Below are 27,969 nucleotides of genomic sequence, written 5' to 3' on the forward strand. Positions count from 1 at the left end.
AATGATAATTTCTCAGATTTTAATGACGGTAAAGAAATTCAATTAATAATCCATTCATTTTCAGCTTCTGGAACCATTGCATTGTATTGTCTCATCCCTAAAAATAGATATAGCTATGTTATAGCAAGCTGTCACCTGTCAAAGTTGAAATCCAAATCCATTAAAGAACTGCTCAGTAATGGATGGATCTGCTACAAAACCTGCTAAATTCCATGTCACCCAAGAACAAAATAAGATTCAGGAAAAAGAGAAAGGCAATATCACAAGACTAGCATTTCTTCACAGAACAGAACATAACCATACCTGATTAAATGTGAATTCTAGCTGATGTAATACAGTGTAGCTTTCAGAAAAGTGCTAACAAAGAACAAAAAGAATGTACCCTTCCAGATTTAAAGTAAATAGGAGTATAAAATTAATTTTAAGGACTGTAAAACTAATTGGAGGTGGGAGACTTTAAAACTGCTATTAACTGTAATCAAAGAACATTGCATAGAAAATAGAAATTATCATTTGCTGCTTTCTATTTGCAGACTTGATCGAGACATACATGTTTTGGTTGACCATCTCTACAAACAGTATGAGCATTTAATGAGCTAGGAAGGATTTTCTGTTTGGGCCACAGCAGCTTATAGTTAGCTCACAGATGGCTTGTGTCTTGGTCCAGTTTAATCCAATAACATTGCTTTACTCAGTCTTATACTGCACCTACAGGAGCACTTTTTGAGTGAAAAATAGCTTCTTTTTCCAGCTGACATTGACATAAGGAACGTAACTGCATCACTTCCTTTTACTTGTGATGCGTACATGGCTCTTAAGATCAACCTTCCTGAGACCAAGGTAAAAAGAACTGAGTTTGTATTACATTTTAGGTCATGTTATAGTACTTATGACATTACGCAATTACAGTAGGCATTTAAAACAAAAACAGTTGCCTTTGTTGTGACAGCATACTTTCCAGTTTTCAGTTTCTGAAAAAGCAAGTGAAAAGTGCACTACCTCCTTTATAGTGCTGATAGTGAATACTACAACATGCATCTGATACAGATGTAAAGAGGGTGCAGTTTGCTAGATATAATTCTTATAAATGCCTAATAAAACCCTAACCTTGAGCTCTCCAAGATATCACCTCAGGTTCTTCCATTCTTTCCTTAAATTGCATAAACATTTAAATAAATAACTCTATGACTCACAATTTATTTGTGGGTTTTACTTTTAAAGAAAATGCATTTTTAATGGATATTTTAAAAAGGGGGGAAATATGTGGAACTTTAAATGTTGGATTTTTGAGACTTTTTAACAATTACATTTAAATTTCAATGGCAAAATACTTCTTTAAAAACTGAAGCAGAATTTAATACTTCTGGACAGAGCTTTAATTGTTGATGTCATTCTTTTAGTGGTAAATTCCTGGCATCTAAGTAAATGCGTTTCCCTAGCCTACTTGAGCGTAATCAAGGCAAAATAACAGACTACTCCATTCTTGAAGTAGTGGCTAAGGATATGCTGGGGACAAAGGGTGAAATCCTGGCCCCACTGAAGTTAATGAGAGTTTTGTCATGAAGTTCAATAGGGTCCGAATTTAACCGAGGATATGTAAGGGTCAACAAGACATCAGCTCACACCTTTCCTCCGGAGCTGATATTTTCACTTAAGTCCATGTCTCCTCCCCCTGCATCACAGCTGATAAAATGTAATGCCATCCTAATTCAGCTGCTAATATAAAGTTAAGACCTCCATGAAATGCATATCTAATTAGTTAAGTGCAATGTAAACTACATCTACAAAATTGTCCTAAAGATTGTACTTTTGTTTTTTGGTTTTTTTTTTTTTTTTTATAGCATGGTGGATAGACTGCCAGGGGACACAGTGAAGTCTCATAATATTACATTTAAGCAAAAGTTGGAGGATTATATGGAATTGACCAGATCATAAGAGATATTTAGCCAACTTTAATTTGGAGAAGTCCCACGGGGTAGGAGTGGGAGGTTATGGTTTCAGTCTGTACAAGACAAAGGAATTTTACTTGCTTGTTTCATTGGCTGGTTGGGAGGGGATGAGATTATTTTTGACTTTATCTGGTGCACAAAATTATAAAAGATTGACAAAAAAAATCAACCTGCTTCAGACATGATGGGCATGCTTTTTGTCATACTGCGCTAGGACAAAAGTTTTTGGATTGAAAACCATGCACCAGAATACATGATTTATTTTGCTTTCCTTCTGAAAAAAATGTTAGGTTCAGGTTGCCTATGTTGCCTATGATTCTGCCAATGCAGGATTGTTCTCTTTATATTCTCTAGCGCTTTGTAACTCAAACATTCAAAGATTTTAAGGCCAAAAGAGATCATTAGATAATCTAATCCGACCTCCTGTATATCACGGGCCATAGCATTGCATCCACCTGTAGTGAGCCTAATAAATTGTGTTTGACTAAGAGCATAATATGTTTAGCTAAAGCATATCTTCCAGAAATGCATCCAGTTTTGGTGTGAAGACATCAAGAGATGGAGAATCCACCACTTCCCTTGGTAGTTTTTTCCAATGGTTATCATCCTCATTGTTAAAAATGTGTGCCTTATTTCTAATTTGAATTTGTCTGGCTTCAGTTCCCCAACATTGGCTCTTGTTATGCCTTTCTCCACTAAGTTAAAGAGCCCTTTAGTACGTGCTGTTTTCTCCCCATGCAAAATCAAGTCACCTCTCTATCTTCTTTTTGGAAAACTGAACAGATTAAGCTCCTTAAAAATTTTCACTGAAAGGCATTTTTTTCCAGCCCTTGAATCATTTCTGTGGTTCTGCTCTGTACCTTTTCTAACAGCCTTTTAAAGTTGTGGACACCAGAATGGATGCAGTATTCCAGTATTGGTCTCACCTATGCCATATATGGAGGTAAAAATCACCTCCCCTCTCCTACTCACTGCTCCTGCTTATACATCCAAATATCTCATTAGCCCTTTTTGCCACAGCATCATGCTGGGAGCTCATCATCTTCAGCTGTCTGTCCAGTACTACCCCTACATTCTATTCAGAGTGACTACTTCCTGGATACCGTCCCCCCATTCTGCAGGCATGAGTTCCACTATGTAGAAGATCATTCAAAAAGATCTAGCAATAATTACCAAAATAAATTAAGTTTTGGAAGTGGCTGAATTTTATTGGAAAATAGCCTTTTTTCAAAACTAAGAAATTATGTTACAAACTTGACTTTTTCCTTTTTTTGGTTTTGGATAAATGTGTTAGCAACATTTGAAAACGTATTTAAAGTTTTTTTTAAGAACAATCCAATGTTCTGCTTGCCAAAAATCCTATTTAGGGGAAATGAAAATATTCAGTAACTGATTTTAATCAAATTCTTTCTGAACAATTTGATCAAAATAAAATGAGTCCCCTTTAATCTCCACAAAATGGAAACAACTTGACATTTCAAAATGTCTCATGAATTTTTATTTTTGACCAGCTCTGTTTCCACTCATGACACTTAATTGTACTCCAAACAATTCCTGTCCCTCTTCAAATATTAAGTATACTATTATCATTTCCCAATTATACACATTTAATTTTTACTCTTTCTTCAGAAGTCAATTCCAGCCCTTAATTAATTTTTACTGCTGTTCTCTAAATTCCCTCCAGTTTGTTAATGTCTTTCTGGTGTTGCCTAAAATTATTTACATTGTTCTATAGGTGGAGTCATCAATGTCACACAGAAAGGGACTCACTTCTCTGGTCTCTGCTGCAACATGTCATCATACTGTCACTTATTTTTGCCATTCTGTTATAGTGCAAGTTCATAGCCAATTCCTGAATACTATCACTTCTTGGTCTTTTTTTTTTTTTTTTTTTTTTTTGCATAGCTCCTTTTCCTGGAATTCGCACCCACTAACACTGCTCTACAGCCAAAATGCTTCTGAAATAAATGTAGTCAACTTTTACTAATTCTGGGTCACTGAGAATGAAAATGATGCTTAAAATTGTTAGTTGGCTCTAGTTTTCAAGATATGCTATTGGGTCAGTATATACGACCCTTGACTTGGGAATGGCGGAGGATAAGTGAGTTATAAAGGGAAGGGATCTCAGTTTAAACCAGAAATGACTAAAATACATCTTTGACTGGATCTATGAATAAATCTATGACTGGGTTTGGACAGTACTTGCTTTTTAGGCAAAACAATGAATGATGCAATCTGAAGCTGCTATTGCATCATACATGATATGAATTACATCATGTTATTCCTATAAGTCATGGATGATGCAATCATAATGAAGCTTACATCACTCTGCTGAACAAATTGCCCTAAATCAGCTCTAGAAATCATACAGTGTCGTGCTCTCTTATTTATCAGTGTTTGATTTTGCAAATGGACACATTTCTGTTTAGCCAAAGTGAGCAGAGATGCCTCGTACTTGTGTGAACAGTGCAGATAACTTCTGCTATGTTTGTGGTGAAGTGACTTTTGCATCACAAAAGCGCAGTATAACCATTATGGTTAAGAAAGCCTATTATTTTGGCTGCAAAATTGGAGATCAGGACAAGAGGTGGGCCCCACACATATGCTGCAACACTTGTGCAACAAATCTTCGCCAGTGGTTGAACAGGAAAAGGAAATCTATGCCTTTTGCAGTGCCAATGATTTGGAGAGAGCCAACAGATCATACCAGCAATTGTTACTTCTGCATGGTGCCTCCAGTTGGGAAAGGTGTGTCAAAGAAGAAAAAGCGGACTGTGCATTATCCAAACATTCCATCAGCTATACGCCCAGTACCCCACGGAGAAGGACTGCCAGTTCCTGATTCACCAGAATCAGTCTCACTTGAGTCCGACGAGGAAGAGGATGAAACTTCTGGTCCTGAACCATCAATGTCACAGGGTCCACATTTTCTCCCATCCTCCTCCTCTGAACCACACGTGAACTGAATGACCTTGTCAGGGATTTGGAACTACCCAAGAGTAAGGCAGAGCTGTTGGGCTCCAGACTACAGCAGTGGAATCTCCTGGCAGGTGATGTTAGGGTTTCCATGTTCCGTGACTGTCAAAAGGATCTTGTCCCATTCTTCTTCATGGAAGGTGATCTTGTAGCCTGCAACAACATCGATGGTGTGATGGCAGCCCTCAACATCGTTGACGATCCAGATGAGTGGAGACTGTTCATTGCTTCATCGAAGACGAGTCTTAAAGCTGTTTTACTGCATAATGGCAATGTTTTGCCATCAATTCCAGTTGGTCATGCAGTCCATATGAAGGAAACCTATGACAACATGAAACAACTTTTGAGGTGCATAAACTATGACCAACATCAGTGGCAGCTTTGTGGCGATTTGAAGGTTGTTGCTCTCTTGCTTGGTCTGCAGACTGGATACACAAAGTACTGCTGTTTTCTCTGCGAATGGGATAATCGTGCAAGAGATTCCCACTACATCAAGAAAGATTGGCCACTTCGACAGTCATTGGAGCCTGGGAGGAAAAGTGTTCAGCATCCACCACTTGTTGAATCAAGGAAGATTTTCTTACTACCCTTACACATCAAGCTGGGTCTGATGAAGAACTTTGTCAAGGCCATTGACAAAACACAATAAGCTTTCAAGTACCTCCGTGGAAAATTTCCAAGGTTAAGTGACGCTAAGATAAAGGAAGGTGTCTTTGTTGGTCCTCAGATTCGTGAACTTCTTCGAGATGATGCATTTGACTGTGCACTGCGTGGCAAGGAAAAGACTGCATGGAAAGCCTTCCAGTTAGTGGCAATAAATTTTCTCGGAAACAACAAGGCAGACAACTACAGGTTGTTGGTGGAAAACCTCCTCAAGGCATACAAAAGCCTTGGTTGCAACATGTCACTAAAGATATATTTTTTGCACTCTCATCTAGATTTTTTTCCACCGAACTGCGGAGCAGTGAGCGACGAGCGCGGCGAGCGATTTCACCGGGACATTGCAACAATGGAGAAACGCTATCAGGGCAAATGGAGCCCATCAATGCTTGCAGACTATTGCTGGACAGTGACAAGAGATGCTCCATTTAATGAATACAAGAGACAAGTCAAGAAGCGCCAAGTAGACACTGAATAGGACTAAACTACGTACATAATAGTTTTTTGCCTTTTGTTTCATAATAAATTTTATTTATATAACCCTTTTGCTGATATTTAAAGTGTTACATAAACAGGACAGGTGAAATATTATTATGTAAAGCAACCATAAACACATGAAAAGACCTAGGTTTACAATTTATGATTAAAACTCTACTATCTACACAATATACATAGACCTAAAATGTAAAAACTGAAATATCTTAGAAACAGTAGCCAATCAGTTGTTTTAATTGTCATATTTGAATTCAGCACATCAAAATACATAATAAATAGCACATTTTATCTCTGAAGCAGACGACTTCTCAAAAATTGTAGACCAGTGTTATCTGTGGTTGGAATTTTTCTCTATATCAATTTGCATCTTTCCAGTTTGAAACTCAGTTTATTTTCCTGCCCATGGACCTGATCCAGAAAGGTACAGAGGCTTCCTGACTTCCACTGATGTCAATTCAGATCAGCTGATACTAGGAATTGAGCATGTCTTGCATTTTACAGAATTGCTCAGCAACTTGCAGGATTAGGCCCCATAACAGTAACCTCTCTAGATGCCTTTGTATTGTTATTGTTCTCACTTAGGGTCATATACAAATATAATTAGTTAATGTGCTTTTCCCCCCACTCTGATCATAAAGAATGTTAAAAAAGACTAACACTAATCTTAGTAATTCAATGGCCCCAGGGACTTATGATATGGCCCCAGATTACTTATAATAACATAAGATGTCTTGATAGGTTATCAACTACCATTTAGATTGGCTGATCAGTTTTCTAGTATGTATTAAGATGTACTCTTAAGGAACAAACTTCTACAACTTTCCATGAGTCAGATCATGAGGGTGCTGAAACCAAACAAACATTATGATTCATCTAAAGCTAGTAGAAAAGATGTAACAGAAGAGCACTCTTAATAAAATAAAGGGAGAAAGTATCATTTTCTTTTCAAGAGAAGGGGTATTTTCACTGAAGTGACGGTACAGAGCAGAATGTTGGAGGTTACATGCCCAGGATTTATTAACGAAGGAAAGGATTTGTGTCTGTGTCATACATCTCTTTGAAAACGTACTCCTAAATCTTCCTTAGTCTAACTCATCCCATACCTGTAAATAACCACATTAAATTAAATTAAACTACTATCAGAAGTGACATTGTGACCTATTTACCTCTGCAAAAGATATATGGAGAGAGAGATCTATCTATCTATCTACCTACACACACACACAATCTCATCCAGCATATGGAAAACAAAAGCACTATATGAAATGAATACATATATATATATAATAAATATATGTATTCATTTCATATAGTGCTCTTGTTCTCCATACGCTGGATGAGATATGTTCTTTACCTAGAATTTAAGAGCAAACATTTATATCAAGTAATTTTTAAGAAAGAAAATTCTCTAAGCCTCTTTAATTACGGTGTTATGAAAGGAAGAATCTCCTTTTTATCGGTTATTGTTATGAATGTGTGGGAATCTAGCAGGAGTTCAAAAGTTCCAGCAAGACTTAAATGAAAGGAACTTTTATTCCCTTTCATCTCCTCACATATAGTAAATAAAAAAAAGGAAACTATTTCCCCCTGCAGTCCTTCATTTCAAACCCTGTACAGCATACCATTAGCTTTTAAGCACTGGAACTGTACCAGACACAGATGAAGACATGGTTAGCTTCTGTGCCAGGGACTATGTAAAAGACAGGAATAGATGAGACTAAAACTCACCAGCAGACCTAGATGATGGAAATAACTTACACCAGTGTGGTAGTGTTTTAAATTGGGATCCTGAATGTGCAACGTTCATGGCATAATGCCAATAAGGCTTAACATTTGTGGGCCTCATAGAAATGAGTTTTCAGAAACTGAACAACTCAGCTCAGAACACATTAGCCAACTGTTACCAAATATTTAATTCAGAGTTAAAAGTTAAATTTAAAAGAAATTCAAACGTATTAAGTTACTGAAATGTACTTCTAAAGCACCCAAACAACCCTAATTCTTCCCTCTAGAGATACCATGCAATAACCATGAAATTAGAAGTAGTGTATAGTTGTGTTTGCAGTTGCAGATTAGATGAAATTGAATTTTAAAGACAGACTTTTGTTCAGGTTTTTCATTGTGTTGTCATTCAAGACAGAGTTAAGGTTGTGTGTGTGTTTTTAACCGTGCATATAGTGTCAAGCAAGGCTGGTCAAAAATTTCCCCTCAAACCAAACAAATGTCAGTTTTTGACAAAACATTGACATTTTCTGTGGGGAAAAAACATTTCTGACCAGCTCAAGTACCAAACTTGTGATTGTGGGTTTAGAAAAAACAAACAAACAAACAAACAAACAACAAAACGTTTAGTGCCAGATTTACGAGATTACTCTGGCTGCTTTACGACACTTTGGATCAGAACAAAGCAACCAAAGCAAGTGGCTAGTTTTCCCCATTTCATGACCTCCACAGTTTTCTGTGCATATGCCAACCCTTACCTTCACTCTCGTTCCTGTCTGCAAATTGCCCTTCACCCTACCCCCAAGTTTGATTTGCCTATCCTCTCTGTTGAATATCTGTAGTTCTTGCTGAAGAAGAATGTTCTTCTACAAAGAATTCCACGAAGTACTGCCCTCTTTCAAACTTGCTGCCATCTCTATTGCTTTCAATAAGAGTTACGCTAAAGGCTAACAAGCAAAACTGCGCATCATCTCCTATTGTTCCCAGTAGGATTGAAGTCAATCTCCCCTCAGGATAGATGACAGCTCCTGGTAACAAAGATTAACATGATTATGTTGAGGTCCTGATTTTCCATCACCTGGCACCCTGTGCAGTCATTTACCCCTATGCAAAGTGGGTGTAAAATGCTATCAGAATATTAGCAGTTTACAGTCACTTTGCACAGGTGTAAATGGTTACCAAGGTGAAAAGCATTGAAGAATTAGGCCCAGAGCATGAACCCTGTTTCTTGCCTACTAATATAAAAATAATTACTGGAATTTACCAAGCTGCAAATGCCTTCAGCTCTGTACAAAGTTGATACTAATAGCAAATACCTAAAAACACTCAGAGCTCTAATCTCCCTTTGGTTTTTGTACGGGTCTTTGAGTGCAATGGAAGAAAAACTAGGTTCAGTAAACAAACAAATGTTCATCCACCATTCCAACTACAAGGCAGGTAGGTGAATGTCAGTCGCCTTCTCCTGTTGGGCTCATTGTCCGCTGCTCCCACTGTGCATGTATCTGTCTCAGTCATTGCACAATGCAGGAGCTGTCAAAGCAAGAGCTAGAGAGAGGCAGCCACCTGACCATGTGGCAGAATTAAACATGCACACCTATATTTATTCTCAGAGATAGGGTGGGAGATGAAGAACATGAGGAAAAGAGAAGGGTTAGACTCTGTAGGAAGAAAAAGGTGCCCCTGTGTGAAGAAAGAAAGAGACAGGGAACTGCAGAGAGTGCAGAGGCCAAGAGAGAAAGTGCTGGGAAGGAGTGGAGGAGAGGCAATAGGACACAGGAGATGAAAATGGAGGAATTAGGGGAAAGAATAAAAGTAAAATGGGAGGGAACATGGGGATAAATCTGAAATGGGTAACAGTGAGAGGAAAGAAGAAGCTGTTTTTTAAAGAAAAGGAAAGGGAGGGACATAAACACTGACCAGCATAAGAAAACATTAGACAATATGGAAGTTGAGGGAGAGAACATATATTTCCTGACTCTATTGCTCCAGGATGATCCCGCCCACCACACTGTGCTGTAAACATCTGGTGCTACTTTTTTGCTTGCTGGTTTTAAGTGTGCATTTGAAACTAATGCACACACCAGCTTTTTATGCATGCAAATCCCTGACTTCAAGGTGTGTTTTTTTAAATATAGGGGTGAATGGATACCTCAGAGCACATCATACATAATAGTGAGAATAACAGAAACCAAAGTGGACTCCAGTGGCCAGCATCTGTTATCACTATCAAAATATATTAGCCTATAAAATACAATATACCTGCAGCAATTAATTCAGGGAAGTCTGATGACCTGTGTTTTGCAGGAGGTCAGACTAAATGATCACAATGGTCCCTTCTGGCCTTCTAATCTGTGAACTATTATACCTTACATGTCTCTAGCAGCTTTCACCAGAGGATCTTAAGACACTTTAAACACGTTAACAAATTAAGCCCCAGAACTCCGCTGTGATGTAGTGTTACCTCAATTTTACATATGAGGATAGCGAGGAACACAGGCATTAGATGATGTACCCAAGGTGTCTCTGGAAGTCTGTAGCAAAGCATGGAATGGAATCCAGCCTTCTTTTTTCCCCTCAGACCTTTGCTTTGACCATTAGATAATGGTTGCTTTCAAAAACTTGGATTTTTTTTTACAAATAGCCTCAATAAAGTTTTAAATTGTTTTATGTTTTAAGAGAGATGTCCTTTAACAGTCTATGTCCTTGTCAATGAAAATATATAGTAGCATCACATGGATCTCTGGACACAGACAGGATAAAAGCATCACTACTGTATGGTTTTCTATATGTATATATAGATACACCTCATGATGGCAATTATAGGGAGGGCATTTCCTGGCGGTTAATAACTAGGCTTGATTAAACTTCTGGATCTTCTTCTTAGGCTCTCAGCTCCTCCTGCTGATCATTAACTGCCAGGAAATGTGTTTTCCACTGGCCATTTTGATTACATAGGCCTCTAGCAGTTAATCTCTGGATACATAATAAGAAAGGAATGTTCATTACACTGTATATTTCTTTTCAAAAATATGAAAAAAATTGATAAATTTTAGGGGTTAGGTTATTTGAAAACACATTATAACAACATTGTGTCATTTACTTCAGGACTTTATATAAGATGAGGTAAAAATTCATACCCAAATACTTCTTTCCCCTTAAACATTAAAAAAAATATTTCCTAAATAGAAATCTAGCATCGCTTGCCTGGCACCCCACCTAACAAATGCAGATAAGGAAGTAGGTTTAATTTCATTTTTTCTTTACAGATTGTGCTGCTGAACCTGTTGATATGTGTAGTAGTTTTCTACACTGTGTACTATGTGGTCCTAAGCATTTGTTTCACAGCATTTAGGTAAGAATTTCTAGCATTCATAATTAATGTGATTGAACATAAATGGGGCATTTATGATTTACAACCTGGTGGAGCAAAGGAGGGGGAGAAGTCTAGAATATGACCTCAGTTATATTGTAGGCACAGTTTTCAGCATCAGACACGCTAGAGTGCCTGAACTTCCATTTAGATCAACAAATTAGCACTTGGACAGATAAAAATATTTTTAGTTGCCAGTTTGGCTCACACTTTATTTTTGATCAAACCAGTTGACATACATATACTAACCGAAAACCTGAACACCAGGGAAAGATAACATTTTTTTCAAAAAAGATTTTTGTGGCTGACAGAAAGACTAGCTGTATTGCTTTAGAAAGTCATTAAGAGCACTTGGGATGTCAAATTGATATTAAATAAGAGTATAGACACAGTGTGTGAAGGCAAGCCCACGTCACACACTGGCAGCAAACCACAGACACTTGTGAACTCCTCTATTCCAGATTACTCGATTTGTAATCTTGTTTAAAAGAGCTCATAGAGTAAACTACATTATATAATGTAACTAACACATTAATTGTGATAGCATATGCAAATGATTAACTTTTTTTTTTTAAATCTCCACAGGTTGGAAATGTTGGACGGTTTGGCACCTTTTGATTTTAAGATAAAACCCTCATGGATTAACCCAAATTACATAGGTACCTTGATTTTGTTTCTTAGTTTTTGCAGAACTAAGAAAATAAACACTTTGTAGACATAAACCCAAATTCTCCCCCACCCCCATGCATATGTACAAAGTATTTTTAAAACATTCTAATAATGCCTCTCCACTTAGCTTCAATATTTTTAATGATGTTCTAATTGTATTGAATTTTAAGTGTTTGCTCATTTTCCCCATAACTCTTCCACAGGGTCACTTTATAAATTAACATATTTCTTGTCCTCTCAGTAACCCATAGCCTTTCCCATGCTCTCTCTTCCAAATTTGCATCTCTCAATTGAAACCAATTGTTCTACCATGAAGAAGACATTTCATTTTCATTATAAAACTATTAATTATTCTGTGTAAGGTTACTGAATCTAATCTCTACTATAGTAAAGCTTCCTATTATCCATATTCGAACCAGCTTCCAATAGGGCCTCATAAATAATAAGCGAAATTCTTAAGTCACATAAACCTCTTATTGACATCAATGGCAATTTTGCCAGTGCAAAGAGTCAATACAAAGTAAGATAAGACTTCAGGATTTGGCCCAGTGGCAGTTCAGTGTACTAATGGAGAATAAAGTATAGTTTGAGCGAATACAAATCACTATACATATTTGTCCAAGATCTTAAAAAATGTGACCCTTTCCAAAGCTATTACTGTTTCTCTGTAGGGGAAAAAAGAAGCATTTACATAAATTAAGCTTCATCAGGTTTGGAATTTGTTGCAAAGAAAAACCATGTCAGCTGGAATTAGAGCTGTTCAAATGTAAATTGTTTAGATCATAATCTTAAACACTTACAGGAATAGAAAGTGCAGGGATGCTTGTTCAGTGCCATTATTGATTTGATTTTAGATGTAAAAAACAGAACATTTCAATTAGATTAGCAGAAAAATGGGTTACTAGAAAAAATATAGATCCTACACAGTGTGAACTAGTGTACATTTGCACAATGCCAATGTAAATACTGAATCTCAACATAATTGATAGGATTTGTATTTAAATTATAACATTATAGTTTGTTACATGCCTTCACGTGCAGGGTGTTAAACAAGATATAATGAAAATATATTAACCATTTGTGCAATATAGTCTACCAGCCTGGACCCATTTTGGGTACATTGGGGTAAACCAGGAGCTAGAAAAATTTCATTGCTACCATAGTAGGCACATATGTGGTGGTCATCACAAGAGTGGATGTAGATGCCAGAAGTAGTGTGTTTTTTCTATATCACATAACGTCTAAAGTAAATGTTATCAGCCATCCAATCTGAAAAAAATCAATACAATCACAAAAGGGGCCATAACTCAAATAAACTGTTTAATTTTGACCAAAATTAGCAGTAGGCTTCTAAATACAATTGATAATGTAATGATGTACTCAAAATAGTACTATTTTGGAAAGCTTGGGAAATATTAAACCCCAGGCAATATATTTTATGCATTTTCCCATACTTTTTGTCTTCGGTTAAAGCAAAAGTCTGCAGTCACGACAGTATGGGCTTATTTATACCATGTACTACATCAAAATATTTGTCATTATTTGTAGAATGGAATGATTTGAGAAAAGTTTTTCTATGTGCTATTTTTATGAAGTTATGCAAATAATAATACCCTTACCCCAATTATAAAAACCTATTTTTGATATCTGCTCAGCCAGAGACATAAGCAGAAAGCACACCTGGTATAATTGTAACGATCACTGAATACAATGGCAATTCACGTAAGGGCATAGAATGTCTTGTGTGAATATCGTGTGAATAACAAAAGTATAACCAGGTACTCTTATGTAACCCCTATGTGTAACTATGAGCTGCTGAATGTGTAATGCAACACTGCTTCAAGCTATATTTACCCACAGAATAGTCACAGTACTTTGCAGATTGTTGAAACATTTCTACTCCCCCTCAGACTCTGCATCTGATGTGTTCAGTACTCTGTTGCCACACTTGTCACTTTCAGAGTTGCATATATTGGACCTCACTAAACCCTCCTTGTGGCATTTGCATCTCCCTGTTGCACAGGTACTCTCACAGCTGTGCTGCACAAAGGTGAGGATGGCTTCTAAAGCAGGTGGCAGTACCATTATTTTAGGAACAAGATGCCCAATGCTATCTATCATTTATCTGTTGCTGACAGGGGACACTTGAAGATACGAATTGTTTGCATGACTACATATATGACTGATAATTTGCACATTTCAGGTGGTGCCTGAAGGAGTCCATTGCTGATAGTAGTTTCTCACTTGTTTTGTTCTTCTTAGCAAACAATTTATAGCACACGTTATCCGAAGATGCTTGCTTCTTACCACAGTACAATCAAGATACCAGTGAGACATAGGCTGCGTCTGTCTCTTCCTCTAGCTGAGATGCACTGCTCCCAAGATGTTTCAGACCCTCCTTTAGCTCTATACTCAGCTGCTGTCTTCAGACATCTCTTTCCCCCCTGACACCGAAAACTGAAGTAGAGTCACATTCACTGAAAGCATGAATATTTGGCAGAATAAGACTGCCAAAGTCTCTTCCCAGCTCCATAGTCATTCTATGCATGAAAATGAATCTCTTCTTTTGGCCAACACCAGTTTTGAAATAGAATTAATCTATCCCAAGAATAGATGGGTATGTAGATGCAACATCAGTGTCCAAGCTCCGCATTAGCACCCTGTTTAATCCAAGTATTTGCTTTGCATGAGCAACATACAAAAATAGCATGAATATGCTTCCTTGTCTTCTGCCTCGAATTTTGGTATTGCAGAGTGGGTGCCAGGTGCTACTTTCACTGCTTATGCAATGATGTGAAACCCACCAGCAAAATACACTTCATGACCAGGTGGAAATCTCTGGTCATGCTTCACAATCCAGTTCCCTGGAGGAGAAAGTTTGCAATGTTTGATTTGTTCTGTGGATTTGATATCATCTTCAAGTTTTGCTTTGGTAGTGGTGTTAACACAGTGGGGTTCTGAACTTCTTGCATTTGGACATTCCCTCTGCAGGTTCTCACCAGATTTGATTGATTCTTCATTTGCATAAAATTGTCACCAACAACAGCAGTGTATTGACATTTTAGTCCAAGGATAATATTTAACACCTGATCAGACAGCTCCCCAAAAGTTTTTCACTTGGCAGTATCAGTGCACACCATCTGCAGCAGCATCATACCATGTATAATAGCTAATGTTGGCTCATCAGATGCGGATAGCTCAAACATTGATTGCCAGCGTGTTGCTCTTTTGGGTCTTTCATAGCGATCTGTTCAAGCTAAAGATGGAAATGGGACAGGTGCCAGCTCATACTTCATCAAACCCTGGATATCAGCATCTCTGGACTGGGCAATAACTGTCAGCTTGCTGAATATCTGACAACCAATTGCTTGTGCTTCTTTTGTTCAATTGTTTTGTTGAGATTACCAAATGATTTGAGATGATGCCTTTTTATGGGATCAAAGAGATCTATCTCATCCCTTTGCAGCCTACTGGTTACAAACTGCTTCACTTCTTGTGTGCCAGTCTCTCTTATCATGCACAAACTTTCTGCGATTTCAGGTGGGGTGCACAGCAGACATTGTACTTGCAATACTCACAAGTGGCTATCTGTTGTCTGGCCTTGTTTCAGGTTCAGTGCTAAAAGAATTTGTCATTCTTTCAGTCACATTTTTTATATCTCGGACAGCAGAGTCATCTGTAGTCAAGCACTTTGTGGTAGCTTCTTTGTGGAGATCTGTTGCTGAAGGCTGCATGCCACGCATCTGTTGTTTCCTAGCTGTTATAGCTGCCGTAAAATGCACAGTCAGGTAATACTTGGTCAGAGCCTTCTCCTTTGTGCAAAGATGCTGATGCTTCCCACAGTCCTTGTTGAGACCTTGCTTGATAGCCATGTTGTGCCGTACACCACTGAAAGGTCTGGCAGTCCAGTATACTGCTCCCCATCTATCAAGTAGGGCATGAGATATATCTGGCTTCTCCTCCTCCAGGAGTCTGACTCTACTACATTTCCACCACCTCATCTATCATAAACCACATGACCACACTGGAACATGGTACAAACAAGCTCATACTGTCATGAGATACAGACAAAAAGGCAAAAAAGTATGGGAAAATACATACAAGATATAATCTGGGGTGAAATATTTCCCCAAATTTCCAAAACTGTACTGTTTTGAGGACATGGTTGCATTATCAATTGTATTTAAAAGCTTTCTGCCAATTTGGGTAAAAAAAATAGACTATTTTAACTCTGAGCTATTTTTTCAGATTCCGATAATGTTCAAACATTACGTGATATAGAAAAACGACACCATTGACCACTATATATGTGCCTAACGTGGTAGCAATGCAATTTGTCTAGCTGGTGGGTACCTTAACTCACTAATAAGATCCCTTTTAAAATCTGACTGGGAGATTAATGGTTTAGTGCACTAGTCTCTTTTCTGTTTGGAATAGGATGACCAGACAGCAAGTGTGAAAAATCGGGACGGGAGGTGGGGGGATAATAGGACCCTATATAAGACAAAGCCCCAAATATCGGGACTGTCCCTATAAAATTGGGACATCTGGTCACCCTAGTTTGGAAAGCATTTATCTGTTAGCAGAACAGTGTGAAACAAAAACTATAACAATAGCTGCTGAAGGTCTGTTGACACAGAGATAGAGAAGATTCAAGTGTAGGACTGAGGTCACAAATGAATGCGATCTTGCTCATCTTATAGCGGGCCTCACTTGTGCACATTACAAAACCAAGTTGTGACCAAAGAAAAGAGAAGCCCGAAGCTGAAAATGGAGATTAGACGTCAAGATTGAGGTGTTGGGAAGCTTATACAGCACCTCCCTGCACTACACCTGGCTCAAATTAGTTACCCATTTTCATGAGCACTAAAATGACTAGTAAAATTTAAAGGGACACAATCAACTTGAAGTCTAGTCAATTAAAGAAAAAAGAGCTAAAAAGAGCTTCGGGTACTCCATTCACACAAGTGTTTCTGTCATTTTTTGGGTATGTGGTTTTACAATCACCTTTTCCTGATTTTTAATTTTTTTCTCTCGCCCACATTGGTGTGTGAAAGATCTGCAAAAACAACAGTGGAAATTAAAAAAATTATTATATAAGGGAAAGAATGAAACTGACAATATACAAATTAAACTGAAGAAACAAAAATATTTTTCTCTACTCTCTTTTTGTCGTAGTAACCTTAACTGTTACTTGCAGTAACGGTAGGATAAACATTTGAAGTATGATTTTTTTAAGTTGACCATGTCCCTTAAAAAGAAAAAGAATGTATTATATTTTGAAAGAACCCTACCATCTACAAAGTAGCTGTTATGGCCCATTCTGTGGGGCCCTGTCTTGCAAACATTTATGCATATGAGTAGTCCCATTGACTTCAGTGGCACTAGTCACATACTTAATATTAAGTACATGCATAAGGATATGCAGGATCAGGGCCTTAAATTACTTTCAGATTAAATACTGGCTCTTTAAAAACATGTTTCATTTTCCTAACTGGTTTTGCTGTAGAACGGTTACATTTATAAAATCCATAATAGTGACTTCTTAAAAGACAGCTTTATTTTTATTTTATGGACAGTTAGGATACTAAGGAATATGTCTGTCCATTCAGTTCCTACTTAGTGATGTCTTCCTGTCGATCTAGCACATAACTGTGCTCATCTGCAGCAGACACTATCATATACAAAGTTGTGGTTTAAAAAACAAACAAACCCAACATTACTAGTTTTCAATATAGACAATAGTTCTGTGCCATTTTAGCATAAAAACAAAGGCACATTCAAGTTATAAAACCAAATTATAAATTAAAACCAGTGGACTGTACTTCATTTTTTGTTGTTGGGTAACTGAAAAATAGCCAGAATGTTTTCTGCCTGCCCCCGCTTGCCCCCTCCCTCCAAAAGAAACTTTGTAACAGAGATTTTTGATTAGTAATGAAATATAGACCCATTCTCTTCTAGGTCATTGCTTCATATTTAGACTGGGAACCTATGGTCCTGTAGCAAAGCAACGACTCACCGGCGCAGCGCCTCCTGCTGGTTGTCTGGGAATTAGCTCTTTCCAGCCTCAGAGCACCCTCTGCTGGCCAGGTGTCTCGCGTGCCGTTGGGCCCGTATCCCTCCAGGACCCCAGTGCCCTTTACCTTGGGGTTCTGCCCCAGCAGTATCCCCACTCTCTGGGTCTCCCCTCCCTGGGGAACCCCCAACCCTCTAAACCCACCTTGCCTCAGTGGCTACTGCCAGTCATCATCTAGGCTTTGCTCACTGGGGCAGACTGCAGTTTGTAATGGCCACTCATCATTGGCCAGGAGGTTGGACCAGCTGCCTCCGCCTAATCCCAGGCTACATCCCTGCAGGCTCCAGTACCTGTTTAGGCCTTAACTAAGGCCACAGCCTGGGGAGTTGTCAGGCTGGAGCTTCCAAGCTCCTCTTGCCCTTTTCCAGCACTGTCCAGTACCCTGCCCCCAGGCAACTAGGCCCATCTCCCTCCAAGGCCAGAGCGAGACTCCCTTGCCTTCTGGCCCTGCAGCTCTTTTATAGGGCCCAGTCTGGCCCTGATTGGCTGCCTCCCAGCCTTTTCCTAGCTACAGCCCTCTCCAGGGCTGCTTTTAATCCCTGTTCTGTGGGAGTGGAGCAGTTGCCCCACTACAGTCCCCTCCACTGCACTGCACGGGGAGGAAAGTAAAAACCTAACATATAGGATAACCTGACACTATTCCTGTCCCTCCTCATTATAGCGGCTATTGTTTCCACTAAGGAGCCACTGGGTGATTGTACCATTGGTTTTTAAGAACTACCATTGGCTTCAGTGGGGATCTTGCATTACAAACTGATGGCACAATATGGCCCATGTTGTTCCACACAGGGGAGTGGGGATATAGCTTAGCCATTAAGGGAAAGAACTTGTTGATCAGCTGCATATTTTTCACACCCCTGACTGAGGTAGTTAAACTGACCTAATTTTTTAGTGTAGACCAGGCCACGGGTTAACTTCAGAAATCAGAACTTCCTATTGCCATTAGTTACAAGGATGGGAACCACCCTTCCAAAACTCTGCTTGGAGTAAATTCCCTGTTTTCCTTTATAGTTCTCCTGGTTTCACTGGAGATAACCTACTTTATTTGTGGACTGCTGTTTGTCCTGATTGTGGAAGAATGGGTATGGGATTATGCTATAACAGTTAGTGCTATTCATATTATCATAACTGCAGCTGGTAAGTGAGCATGTTATTAAATATATGTGCAGTACAGAAAATTGAATAGAGCTAGTCAAATACTATCGATCTAATTTTTTTATTGGACTAATTTTGCCTTTTTTCTTCAAGTTTCTCCCTCAAATTTTCATCTTTCTTGCATTCAAGCGCCACATGTAGATAAGTTACTGCCATTTAAAAATCTTATTACATTTTTGTTGCAACAACTTCCAAATGTTAAATTATCTTGCAGTGTATTTAGAGGTTGTATTGGCAACAGGGCAGCCTGTCTGCAGTTTCAGCTTGGAGGGTGTGCACTGCTATAAAACCAAAGAAGTAATATTGCCCTAAATGCCCTGTCTCTTTAAGGCTCAAACATAAATACCCCTGCCATAGTTCAATGTAATACTGAAGCTTGCCTCAGCCAAGTCCAACACAAAAGGTCTAAGTTGGGGCTCATTTCAGCTAAGTCCCAACAACGAAAACAAAGTCTACGATCTGCTCCAGCATCCTCACTTGTCACTTTTTCCTCTGAGGAAAGAGCTGCATTCTGCAAATGAGATTCATCAGCAATTCTTGCTGGGAACACCTGCTGATCTACCCATGCTGGTTAGCAGGGATGGGTGATTGGGAGAGATGTTTAACCCCATCCTTGCCAGAGCCAACATGGGGTCTCTTGATCCCATCACAATGCTTTTTTAAGGGATTCGCCTATCCATTCTATTATATTTATCCTAGAAATTAGAAATAGGAAAGAAGTATTAGATCACCTATCCCTCCCAATGCACAATGGTTCCGGTTATTATTTGTGTGCTTTGTCCAGTTTGGTTTTAAATATCCCAGGGGATGGGACTTCACCATTTCCCATGAGAAATTGTTCTAGAGATCAATAGACTTCACTATTAGGATCAATTTCCTGATACAGACTAAAAACCTTGATCCTGAAATGAGTTCCACTTGGAATACCTCCTTGCAGGATCAGGGTATAATATTTCCTTTACTGGATTTCATCCCATCACTGCAGTTTATATCCCTGTTAATCCTGCTAAATAATTTCTCCTTCCTTAGAAACAATCATTTTAAAGGAAAATTACAATAACTCTGTACCATATCGGAGTTACCAAGGAGGATGGTTTCCATGGTTATCTTATGTATCTTATTCAGATCTTCTTTAAGAAAATAAAACAAAATAATTAGATTATTATTATTTATTTGTGCTGCAGAAACATAGGTGCTAAAGGAACTGTTACTGCAAAAACTGTTACTGCTGAGTGATTTTAGATGCCTACAGAGTTTTGAGGCTGCTGAGTGGGGATTTTGTGAATCCTGATGGGGCTGGATTCTGGGATTTAAGCACCTAAAGTGGCAGTTACGCACCTAAATCCTTTTGTGAATTGAGCTGTAGGTGTTGCAACATTTACATCTCATTTGTGAATCTAGCTAATGTTGCTTTGGGGCTCTGTGAGATCAGCATCCACCGATGTGCTAGGTATTGTACAAACATATAACGAAAGAGAGACAGTCTCTGCCTCAGAGTTTACATTTTAAGCCCTCAATCCTGCAAATAATTACACCTGTATTTAACTTTCAATGGGACAGCTCACAGTAGTAAAGTTAGTCAAGTGGGCAGGTGTTTGCAGGATCTGAGCTTACATTTCATTAGACTTTACAATGTTAGTAACTGTATCTACATTTATATTTTTATTTTAGAGACTCAGCTTTTCTTCGTGTGAGAAACTACCCTAAAATAATTTATGATGTAATGTTTTTCATTTTACAGTTATGTCTGAATTCCCTCTGATGTTGCACTGGTGGATGGCTTTAGGTACAGGTCAATTATTTAACTTTGAAATAATCACAGACTGTGTAGATTCATAGTATTTGTAGTTATGAATGGAGTTGGGTGAAATTTTTTGATTAAAACCTGTAGATTTAATGTAGATTCAATGACACAGAAACACTTAGTCAAAAAAAAAAAAAAAAAAAAAACCTCCTGTCAAAATTAAACATTTTAATTTTTTCTAATGACTTTCCATTTGGAAAGTTCCTTTAGATTTTTTAAAATGAAAAATGTTTAAAAACACTCAATCTAAATTAAACTTTTTTTTACTTTTTGATTCACTGAAAATGTTGAAACATCCATTATTCATCCAGTTCCAGTTATGAGATTTCCCTCTCTATCAAATGTATGGTATGATATGTGATGGTGGACACCCCCATCCCAATCAGAAGAAGGCTAATGAAATCCTCTGGGCTCAACCACTACCAAATAGGCCCTTCTGCAGGGTCTGCTCCAGCTAGAGGAAGCAAGCTTAAGAAGCAGCTTGTCACAGGAGGGTATGGTAAGTGGTAACTAGGAGGAAAAAGCTGCCGTGCTTCTGAAATAGCTGACTCTTGCTATAGCTCATAGCAGAGAGGGAAAGAGCTGACAAACCTCCCCCACTTACAAAGACTTACCAGACCAGGACAAGCTGATGACTGTGGGGCAGGGGTTGAAGATAAAACCTGACTCGGAGTCCAGCTGTGCCAGGCTGCCATATATAAATAAACCAGAGCTTTTTTAGGAAACTCAGAGACTGAATGTACCCTTATGTGGGAGACCCCCACAGTGGAGAACTCAGAAAGGCTGGAGTAAATTTCTCAAGTAGCAAAAGGACTTTGGAAGGGAGAAGAGACCCTGAACCTGTCTGTGTGTGACCTCATGCACAGCCTAACAGGTTTAAACAAACAAGAAAGATGGTAACATGTGCTCCAAATAGTTGATACTATTTTTAAAAAGGACTCAGTCAAGTAGTTCTGACCTAACATTTGTCAAGCCTTAAAATTTATATTCTAGGGCCAAATCCTGCTCACTTTATGTACATTAATAAGTCACATTTACAGCTCTATTGGACTGTAGCAAACAGTATGAAGTCATCAGGACTGCAACTGTAAGGTGAGCCTGATTCAGGTCCTGATTTATCCTGTTTCCATTGAAGTGAATGGCAAAACTCCCACTGATTTCAGTGTAAGATTAGGGATCCCTGCCCTCTACATGGGAATCCATTACTTTGAGATTTAGAAAAATTGTGGAAGCCAGTTCTTCAGGAGCAGTTAAGAATGCCAAGCTGTGCTGAAACCCTCAGTGACAGCAGTGCGCAGACAAAATCCTGCAACTTGTTCTGCATAGACACCAGTGACCATACAGAGTCAGTTGAGGGATCAGGCAAAAAAGATAAGAATAAAAGGTCTCATTATTAGAAATGAAAGAGAAAAATCAATGTTGTTTTCAAAATGAAAAAACAAAGTCATTGGCATGAGGAGTTTCACTTTCTTCTTTGTAATACAAGAGAACTGTGTGAGTAACAAAAACTACTCTCTTTAAATACGGTTGCTTATAAAAATAGGATCAGTTTAATTATTCTTGTAAATTTTATATGCCAATATTAATACAGAATATTCTTACCTTTCCTTTCAGGATCTGGCTTAATTTTGATGATTTGTGGAGGACAGGTTTTAGCATACTGCTTGTTCAAGGACAACTTCATTTACCCAGTCCTGGATGATTTTTGAAAAGCAAAAAATAGGCATTTGTATCTGAGTCTATATTATTTCTATTATCTAATTTACATTACTAACAAAGACTATTAGTCCAATATTTAGCCTACTGTACCATTTATTTCTTACATCTGTTTACAAACTCCATGCAATTACTTTTAGCTGTTTGTGAGGGCATTTTCCCCTAAGCAAACATTTAAATATGCTCCCATTTTCCTAAAAACAAACCAACCAAAAAGTGAGAAAGAGATCAATGCCGGCAGCACAGTACTTGTGTACAACCCTACAGCAAAGCAGTGTGCATGCAAGGAAGAGAGGAAAAAAACTGGTAAGCAAAGAGACATCAGTTTCAAGCTTCCAGAGTTTTTTTGTAAATTGTGAAATAAAATTTCTTTTATGAAGTGTCAGTATATCTTGGGCCGGAGTCTGCCTCTCAATTAAGGCTTCTTTGTGCCATTTCAGTGGTACAAAGAAATTTCAAAACCATCTTCACATGGGTCTCCTTCACACAGAGGAATCCCTGAATAGCATAGGGCTAGTTTAGCCAGCTCTATACCACCACATCTTGCAGTCCTCTTGCAGGAGGTATATAAGACTAAAAGGGACATAACCAGTGAGCAACAACCTCCAGCTGATCCCTGGCTTCCAAAGCAATGCATGGAGAAGGGAGGCATAGAGAGTGGAATGTATGATAGAGCAGCCCTAAGGGTGCTCTAACTTGCACTGCTGATCCACTAAATGTTTGGTGGTGCTAGAATGGGGAAAGGCAAGGGTAGCTTACAGTCACTTTTGCACCCATCCCTTCTCACTCCCTGAGTTGTGCCAGGTGCATGACCAATCCCTATGATCTAGCCTGTAGATTGTAATTATTTTAAAAACCACAATAATGCCTTGACATGAATCTTCATCTATTTACATATAATAGGCTTGATCCTACAGTTCATGCTAAGCACGACTCCCAGTGAGCCAAATTCATCTTACATGCAACTCCAGTGACTTGAGTAGAGATACAGCAGGACTGAATTTGGCTTGAGTTTTGCCTAAGTAAGGGTAGCAAGACTAGACCATTGTAAATGCTCACATTTGCTTTAAGCAGAAGTTCTCAAACTGGGGGATGCCCCCTTGGGGGGCATGGAATGTAATCTGGGGGGCATGAGATGCTTAAGGGGAAAAAAAAATGTACTGCACACATTTTACCCACAGCACTGAATGGCTAGCATAGCTGATTCCTCCAGACATATCAGGTTCTCAGATGGCGCTGTACATTTTCACAGATTTTGGTTAGGCTTGCATAGCATTATACAAAGTCATTGCCATCTGTACACTAATCCGTTTGCTGTGACATGGTGTGAACATTTAATTGTAAGGATTGACCACAATCACAGTTTTGCTTTTGCTCTTATTACAATGGATCATTGGCTCTGTTTGACTCAATGCCTTGCTGTTTTTAATATTTAGGGAGAGTTGCATTTTGATTTTTTTTATTGTATATGTACTTGTATGGCGGGGGCGGGGTGTAAACTACAGACACAAAGAAGGGGGGGCGCGATCAAATAAGTTTGCGAACCACTGCTTTAGAGTACTAAACCTTGTATTTCGTACGAGTGTGCACATGGTAAAGGGGAATTCTGGAGGACTCCCCAAACAAGGTGTATTTAGCTTTTATGAATGACACACAAGTATATTTAGAGGCAAATCATATCTCAAAGTTCATACTATTATATGCTATAACAAACAAAACAAATATAGGACGACAGCAAACGAATGCCTATTAGGGGCCTGATCCAGTCTGAATGGGGGTCTTTCTATAGACTTCAGTGAGATTTGGATTGAACCCCAGAACATTTTTAGAATGCCACATCTATATAAATATTAGGGTCCAAGTAACTACGACCGATGTTGTATTTATGGAAGGTTTTTGCATTATTTGTTCCAGTTTAAAGCTGTATTAATACTTGGACAGGGAAGAAATACAATTTAATATAAAATAATATATCTGCCCTGGCTTTACCCTTGTCTGTACACAGTCTGTGTGTGGGCAGTGGAGCTATGTGGCACAGTGTATTAGTGGATTAGGATACAAATTAATCCATGAGTGGAACAAGTTTCTATTTTTAAACTGGCAGGCTTTTATTGTAAGAGTGCAACCCAGCTGCAGCTTTCAATAGGTTGTGCAAATTTTGTTTTCTATTTAAAACATCAAATCAAATCAGCAGCAAGAAACATTGCTGGTTTAAAGTGAAAAGTGCCCAGCCACAGGATTTCCCTAATGTGCGTACAACCAGACCAGTGCTAAGGAAAGGATCAGATCAGAAGATCCATAAAGGATTAAAAACTGTAGCTCTACTATTGAAAACCATTACAGTCTGCAGTATTTCAAAAAGAGTGAGCAGTATGAAAAGCCATCATTATTTCTGCTATTTCATCTTGCTGCTCACGTATACATTATTTTTCATCACCAAAAATTATTAAACTGGTTAAAGCATATGGGTATGCATTACTTAATAATAATGCTTAAGCTGCAGTATTTAATAGATTGCAATTCAGATAAAATGCTAATAATTTATGTGTGTGAGGTGGCAATGTTAAATGATGACATTCTGCCAATCTTTGCTACTTCTGTTCCCACTTCCACAGTCACCCCAGAAGCACTAACAGCAGAGCTACTAGAACAATAGAGAAAACTGTTCTAAGAGTATCGCCAAGGGCACAATTTGGCTGGAAGAACTTTCATTACGGGTGGTGAATAAGAGTGAGCCCATCTCCATTCTGAGATCCCAAATTGAGTTTGCAGGAAAGGAAGTTCAAAGTTGTAAACTGAGCACATTTGGCATGGAAATCAATGAGATTAAACACGGAGCCTCACAATGCCAGGCTAACAGAATCACTTTTAAGAGTAGAACTGACCTTAAAGATTTCTAAGGGAATTCCATCACCTTCCACACAGTCCAGCTACCCACTGAGTGGGATCACACCTTTCCCCAATTCAGGGACCCACCCTTCCAATGGCTGTGTTCACTTTCTCTTCATGTGCTATAGTGGCCTATCTATGAAGAAGAAAGTAAAGAAAATGTTATATTTGGACAGTTATTTTACTGTCTTTGAATGGAGATTGTTTATAACTCTGAAATGTTCAAAACTCTGAACAAAATATTATGGTTATTCTTTCAAAAGTTTACAACTGAACAGTGACTTAATATAGCTTTGAAATTTTACTATGCAGAAGAAAAATGCTGATTTTAACCATTTTTATTTGAATGAAAAGCACAGAAAGTTTCCATACCTTGTCAAATATATTTTTAAAAAGATTCCCGTTACTTTTTTAAATAGTTTACATTTAACATAGTACTGTACTGTATTTACTTTTTAATTTTTTTTTCTCTGCTGGTGCCTGATTGTATACTTCCAGTTCCAAAGGAGATGTGTGGTTGACAGGTCAGTTTGTAACTCAGGTGTTAGTAACTCTGAGGTTCTACTGTAACTCTAAACTATATTACACTTCAAAAAGTAAAAGCAAGCAGTTAATTCTGGTCTTGGTTCTAACCAACCAATCAGTAAAATAACATGCCACAGAATATAAACAATGAGATAAAGTATTTGATTTGGAATGTACTTGAGAAAATATCTAGACAATGTTTAAACTCATAGCTGTAAAGAACTAGTTATTCAATAGTCAACCTGCATATCTCTGTCATATGCTAGATCATCAAATATCACTGTAGCTCTATATTTTGGACTGCAGCAATGAGTCCAAATTTAAAAAAGCTAATCAGTGCCAATTTATCTGCAGTAACATCAATCTGTCTTCATAATGCATGCATGAAACAATGAATCAAATACTGTATCAGAGTATCTGTAAAACAGTATGAATTGTACCAGATAATCAGCAATTAGTGGATAAGGCACTTCATGGAGTTTGCAGTCTCCTAAGCAGGCAATTCCTGTAGAAGACCATATGGCCCACAGAATCTGATCTAGAAATAACAATGTTGACCAAGCAAAGTTTATAAATGGAGAAAAGATGGTGATACATTATGCATATTATATACCTTAATCCAATGTGCATATAGTTACACCATAACATTAGATCCTTATTAATCTTTATATATACTTAGGACTTTATCCTGATACTTTATAGCTTCCAAAATGTGACTTAATTGATATGTTTATTTCTTGGCTTAAGGCCCTATGCAATGACCCATCTGCTCAGGTAATGACTAATGCTTTAATCTCTCCATTTTGTCAGGTAATCACCGCCCCAGACAGTGTGCACTCTCTCATTAGGTGTCATAGAGGATAAGAGTCTTAACAATGACAGTAAAATTTGATGATGCAATTAATATATTGGTTACTGGCTTTAAACCTTTCAGTGCTAGATTGTGCCTTTAAAGGCATAGCCCTGAGTGGTGCAGAGTCACACTGTCCCAGGGGGACCAAGGGAGGGATTGGACTTTTTGAGGAGCATGCAAGAGGAGGAGTGTCCCTCACTGCCACGCACCTACCCAAAGGCTAGTCACAACAATCTAACCCTAGTTTTCCATATGGATCAGGGAAATATATTCTTAAATTAACTAATTTGCCATCCTCTTTCAAAAAGTCTTGGAGACAAAAGGTCTGGTTCTGCTCCCATTGGCTATGTCTGTGCTGCAGCTGGGAGGTGTGATTCCCAGCGTGGGGAGACATACGTGGGCTAACTCAGCTTGAGGTAGTTCACTAAAAATAGCAGTGTAGACAGTATGGCACTGGCAGGGCGAGCCACCTGAATTTGGACCCTGGAAATCAGGCCGGCTTGGACTCAGGTGGTTAGCCTGAGCCACCACCAGTGCCACAACATCCACAATGCTATTTTTAGCATGCTAGCTGGAGCAAATCTGTCTATCCGCACTGGGAATCACACCTCCCCGCTGCTATGTACTCATAAGCATTGAGGCCAATGGCAAAGCTCCCATTAACTCCAACAGGAGGACAATATACAAGGTTAGTTTATATCTCTTTTCTTCTGTTAGTTATTCCATGGTCAGTCTTTTAGAAGCAATTATATGTCATTTAAATAAAACATGTATGTGAGGAAAAAGACAAAGTAACATCTTCCCCATTTCATATCAAGGTCTATAGTTATCCCTGAATCAAAATTACATCTAAATTGGAAGATCTATATCAAATCTCTCTGTATATAGATTTTAATATATATAGAATATTCGATTTGATCCACTTTCAAGATCCCTAAGAAATGTGGGCTCCGACACAGAAATACTTTTAAATAGGGGCTAAAATAATAAATATGAAACAAATTTGCTTGGTAGGTCATATGGCAGTAAATGAACATAAGAACAGCCATACTGGGTCAGCCCAAAGGTCCACATAGCCTAGTATCCTGTCTTCCAACAGTGGCCAATGCC

At 38.4% G+C, this 27,969-nt stretch overlaps 1 protein-coding gene across 1 annotated transcript; it reads left to right on the forward strand.

Moving 5' to 3' along the window:
* The first annotated feature begins 807 nt into the window (after positions 1–807).
* TMEM244 (transmembrane protein 244) lies at positions 808–22,585 on the forward strand. Its single transcript, XM_034766883.1, has 6 exons — positions 808–840; positions 11,069–11,154; positions 11,758–11,831; positions 18,929–19,054; positions 20,814–20,858; positions 22,491–22,585. The coding sequence occupies exons 1-6, from the start codon at positions 808–810 to the stop codon at positions 22,583–22,585; spliced, it is 459 nt and encodes a 152-aa protein (XP_034622774.1).
* The last annotated feature ends 5,384 nt before the right edge of the window (positions 22,586–27,969 follow it).

Source organism: Trachemys scripta, chromosome 3 (genome assembly GCF_013100865.1).
Source record: "Trachemys scripta elegans isolate TJP31775 chromosome 3, CAS_Tse_1.0, whole genome shotgun sequence".
Lineage (NCBI taxonomy): Eukaryota > Metazoa > Chordata > Testudines > Emydidae > Trachemys > Trachemys scripta.